This window comes from Rhagoletis pomonella, unplaced genomic scaffold (assembly GCF_013731165.1).
Source record: "Rhagoletis pomonella isolate Grant_MI unplaced genomic scaffold, Rhpom_1.0 Rhpom_scaffold_09630, whole genome shotgun sequence".
NCBI classification, from domain to species: Eukaryota; Metazoa; Arthropoda; class Insecta; order Diptera; family Tephritidae; genus Rhagoletis; species Rhagoletis pomonella.
In genome coordinates, this window is record NW_023468159.1 from 498 (window position 1) to 6,108 (window position 5,611).

Sequence of the window (5,611 nt, forward strand, 5' to 3'; positions counted from 1 at the left end):
CCATTTTTGCTGCCTATCTACGTGTGTAGCTCGTCGAGAATATTTGCCAACATATTCTTATTATTTGCCGCCAATTAACAAAGGTCTAATCTTACTATACTAGGACTATACTACATAAACTTGCCAACATTTTGCCAACAATTTTCTGCCAACCTACATTGTATAAATTTGCCGATATTTTACCAACGTGTGTAATTCCTCAAGAATATTCGTACGTATTTCCGCCAAATTTACCGCCAATCTGCAAACTTCGATTCGTAACAGCGGGTAGCAGGTATCAAGAATATTCGCGACACTAGGTCAAGTACATGTGGTGCTAATGCGAACGCGTTCCAAAATGAGTGAACAACGTCGAGTAGATGCAGGGAGTGATTCGGAGCTAAACGAAACTGTCGTTGAGGCACTGGGCACCCCTGCGCCACTTCAGCCACAGGGAACTACCAACCACATGGCCGCTCTTGTAGCGTCAATCACAGCTTTGCGCGAATCGATAAACGAGCTTCGCAACGAAACAAGTACTCAACGAGCCGACATTCAACAACTACGTGAACGAGTTGAAACGGATTACGTGGGGAATAGCCAACGTCCACGGATTCCCTACCAGTCAACCAACAGCCAAGAAGCGATTGTGTCCGGCCAGCATCAGCACTCGCCGTCATCGATGGTGACGCCGCCAGCGCCGACGACGTTGGTTCCGCCCAACCAACCGCCGGTTTTTATGGAAAATGCTGCTACAAGACTACAACCTTTGCCTATATTTGAAGGAAACGCAGAAGACTGGCAACTATTCATCGCGTGCTACCGGGACACAACCGCAGAGTTTGGCTACAGCAATAGGCAGAACCTTATACGCCTGCAAAGAGCGCTTAAGGGTGATGCAAAACAAGCAGTCACCTCGCTACTTATCTATCCCGAAAACGTTCCCAGTATATTAAAGGAACTTGAGTTCAACTTTGGGCGGCCAGACTTGTTGGTGCGTGCACAGTTGCAAAGGGTACAACAGTTTCAAAACATCCCCGAGAGCCGTTTAGACCAGATTTTGGATTTGTCAGCGCGAGTACGCAACGTAGTTGCGTTTCTTAAATCGGCAAGATGTGAACATCACTTGATGAACCCTACGCTGTTGGATCAGTTGGTCACCAAGCTACCGCCATCCAAGCAGTATGAGTGGGGTAAGCGTGTCGCTGAAATTGGATCATATCCAACCGTAGAAAACTTTTCCGAGTGGCTAAGCGAATTAGCCACAGTAATATCTCTAATGCCAAGAGTAGCTGACAGAGCCTATCCGCTTGCGCATACGCGTCAAGCAAACCAGCCAGTCACAGGTAGCCGACAAGCAGCAATAGCAGGGGGTGGTACTCGCCGACTGCTTCACAGCAGCGAGATTCATGATGAACGCCGCCAGCCGAAACGGTGCCCTCAATGCAGTCAAGCACACACGTTGACGGGTTGTCGTCAATTCGCTTCGCGCAACGTTAGCGACAGATGGACGGTAGTTAAGCGCCATCAACTTTGCTTCGGATGTCTTGATAGTGGACACAATTTATTAACTTGTCAACGCAGAACCGAGTGTGGTATCAACGGTTGTCAACGAAAACACAACAAGTTATTGCATGCTACGAATGAAACTACAACCAATCAAGTAGAGCATGTCTACAACTGCCGTCAGGAAAACCAGTCTACATTATTTAAGTTCCTACCTGTAACCGTGTGTGGCCCACGAGGGATGCTGGAAACTTACGCAATGCTGGATGAAGGTTCGTCGATTTCGCTGATAAGCGAGAAAGTCGCTACAAGCCTGGGTCTGCAAGGCCAATCGTCGTTACTGTCGTTGCAGTGGTACGGCAGAAACAAGTCAACAGAAAGATCGCGCAAGGTCTCATTTGAAATAAGAGGACCAGACTCAAACATTGCAATTAAAAATGTTAGAACCATACGTAACTTAAATTTGCCAACTCAATCTTTCGAGAAAGAAAATTTTAGTCATTTGAGTAACTTAGCGGTACCAAACTATACAAACGTAAAGCCAGAGCTACTTCTCGGGTTGGATAATTCGTTCCTCAGCATCTCGAGAGAGGTCATCGACAATGGACCCAGCCAACCAATCGCCGCCAAAACCAAGTTGGGTTGGGTGGTTTACGGTCCAACGCAGAGTGGCGCGAACGTACAAGCACGAGTAATGGTACTTAAGGAAACGAATTCGTTGCAACTACATAAGATTGTGGAAGAGTACATTGCCGCTGACGCAGTAGCCGTCAAATCACCGGTCAACGCCATTCTGGAGTCAGACGACGATAGCCGCGCAAAGAAGATTTTACAGGAAACAACGAAATGCATCGGAAGCCGCTACGAGGTTGGCCTGCTATGGCGCAAAGACGATATCGAGTTCCCAGACAGTTATGGCATGGCAAAGAAGCGCTTGTTAAACATTGAAGCAAGGATGAGAAAAGATAACAAGTTCGCCGCGAACTACATCACAGAAATCAATAAATATGTCAACAAGGGTTATGCAAGGCAGATGTCGGTGGAGGAAGCTGATACTGTAAAGCCGACAACATGGTACCTGCCACATTTCGGTGTAGTGAATGCTCACAAACCGGAGAAGCTACGCGTCGTGTTTGATGCAGCCGCAACCACACTTAGCACGTCACTCAACAGTGCCTTGCTCAAGGGACCTGAGAAGGTGCAATCCTTATTAACAATACTCTTCAAATTCCGGCAAGGAGTCATCGCCGTCGCTGGAGACATCGAAGAGATGTTCTCCCAAGTACGAATCCGAACTGAAGACCAAGACTCGCAACGATTTTTGTGGCGCGATGGTGATCCCAGTAAGCCAATTCGGGTATATACCATGACCTCCATGATATTCGGTGCAGCCTGCTCTCCGTGTTGTGCGGAGTACGTAAAAAACATTAATGCCGTCAAATTCAGTTCCCAAATGCCAAAGGGAGTTGATGCCGTTGTAAACAAGACGTACGTCGACGATCTTGTGATTAGCTTTACAAATGCCAAAGAAGCTGAACAGACGATAAAAGAGGCCGTACAAATTAACGCAGCAGCCGGATTTAAACTCCGAAAGTTCGTGTCAAACTGTAAAACGCTAGAAGCAAGCTTGAATGATAAGGAAAATCTGCCGTCAACCATTGTTAAATTGCAGCGAGAAGAAGGCGTCGACAAAATACTTGGCATGTTCTGGAACACAATAACGGACAAATTCGAGTTCCACTTTAAGTTTTTTAAAATAGCTCGTGACATCTTGCAAGGCAAACGACCGCCTACAAAGAGGGAACTTCTGGGAATCGTAATGTCAATTTACGATCCTTTTGGCTTGCTTACGAACGTCACCATTTCGGCCAAGCTACTACTGCAGTCATTATGGAAGGAGAACATTATGTGGGACGAAGAATTACCACCGCATTTGGCTACGCAATGGATAACCTGGTGGTCGAAATTCCAGTCGGTCAAGTCATTGTCGATTCATCGCTGTTATTCAAGCTTTATACCAAATGCGGACGATATTCAACTACATATCTTCGTGGATGCCAGCACGAGCGCATATGCCTCAGCAGCGTACCTAAGGGTACAAAAGGGCGACACGGTAGAAGTAGCGTTAGTTTGTGCCAAAGCAGCATGCGCACCGCTAAAGACAACGACAGTTCCCCGCCTGGAACTGCAGGCAGCCGTCATGGGATGCCGAATCAAAAGTCTCATCGAAGAAAGCCTCGACATCACAATCCACAAAACCCTACTCTGGAGCGACTCACAAACAGTTATTTTATGGATACGTTCGCATACAAGGGCGTATACGTACGTCGCTCATAGAATTGCCGAGATCCTCACCATGACTACGATAGATCAGTGGCGTTGGTTGCCTACTGCCATGAATGTGGCAGACGACGCAACACGCGCTCAGCCGAGTCTCGAGTTTTCACAGCACACACGCTGGTTTAAAGGACCAGATTTTCTACAACAAGCCGAGGAATGTTGGCCACGAGAAACCACCCTAACGCCAGACGAACGTGCCAACAAAGAAGAAACCAGTCGATGTTTGCTTGCCTGCAACACAGGTGAGACATTTATCACATTTACTAATTTTTCATCATTCTTGAGGTTGACGAGAACCGTCGCTTGGGTACTTCGATTTACCAACAACGCCAGAAAGAAGAATTGCAAAGACGGAGAACTAGGGTTTGATGAATTAACCGTAGCCGAAAAGTTGATATGCCGGATAGTCCAGAAGGAAGTGTACCCGCAAGAAATTGAACTCTTACACAGAAAGGAACCATTGTCAAAGAGATGTAGCCTTTATCCCCTCACTCCCTATTTAGATGATAGTGGATTGTTGCGGGTGTATGGGAGAATAGACGCTGCATATTGCTTACCACTCGCCGCCCGCCGTCCGATTATCCTGCCAGGAAGCCATTATGTCGCTGGACTAGTTGTAGCGGACCACCATCGAGAGCGACACCATCAAAACGACAACTTGGTAATGAACGAGATTCGCCAACGTTATTGGGTAACGGCCATACGCGGTACACTGAAGAACGTTAAGAGGCATTGCCCAGTTTGTATACATGAGAGAGCTAAACCAGCCGACCCATTAATGGGTCAATTGCCAAAAGATCGACTTACACCTTATGTTCGACCATTTTCCTACTGCGGAGTGGACTATTGTGGCCCATTTAACGTCGCTATCGGTCGCAGAAGGGAAAAACGGTGGATTGCGCTGTTCACCTGCCTGACAACCAGAGCAGTTCATCTTGAGTTGGCGGAAAACCTCTCAACCGATGCGTTTATACTGTGCCTTCGCAACTTTGTTAATCGTCGGGGCGTACCCATACGTATCCGTAGCGATAATGGTACGAATTTTGTTGGCGCCCAAAAGGAGATGAACCAGAGTGAAAGATTATTCGATTTCGACGCTATCGAACGCGAAATGTCCAGACGCAAGATTGAATGGGTATTTAACTGTCCAGCTGACCCAAGTAGCGGAGGCTGTTGGGAGCGTCTGATTCAATGCACCAAGCGACTTCTACATCGAGTTTTGAAGGAAGAGGCGCCGAGGATAGGCACTTTTCAGAGCGTTCTCATTGAGATCGAGAACATAATCAACAGCCGACCATTAACCGATATTCCTTTGTTGCCAGGAGAGGCGGAGCCTCTTACGCCTAACCATTTTTTGGTTGGCTGCCTAAACTCCACCCAAACGCCACACCCCGAAGAAGAACGTCTTTGTCTCAGGAAGCAATGGAAGATATCCCAAAATTTAAAAGATCGTGCTTGGAAGAGATGGACGCTGGAGTACTTGCCACGTCTGCTCTGTCGCCCTAAGTGGAGAGAGGAGGTAGCAGCACTCAAACCGGGAGCGGTTGTCATAGTATGTGATCCTTCAGCACCGCGGATCCGTTGGGAAAAAGGAAGGGTCACAGAAGTCTTCAAAGGAAGTGATGGCAGAGTTCGAAGCGCTAACGTCCGCACATCCCATGGAATCCTTCGACGACCTATTCGAAGGCTAGCCGCCTTGAGATGTTGCGAACCCACTGATGATTCGCCAGGAGGTGGAATGTAGTCAACTACGAAACCCTCACTATGTGGCAACACCACATTGAGC

The 5,611-nt window shown here is 47.5% G+C and overlaps 1 protein-coding gene across 1 annotated transcript; it reads left to right on the top strand.

Annotated features, from left to right (window-relative positions):
- Window positions 1-337: 337 nt before the first annotated feature.
- Window positions 338-4,960, top strand: LOC118756289 (the record flags this gene model as incomplete). The annotated part of the gene is made up of 2 exons (XM_036491058.1): window positions 338-4,067; window positions 4,329-4,960. Coding segments are annotated over exons 1-2 (4,362 nt in total), but the record flags the coding sequence as incomplete, so codon positions are not given.
- Window positions 4,961-5,611: the final 651 nt, after the last annotated feature.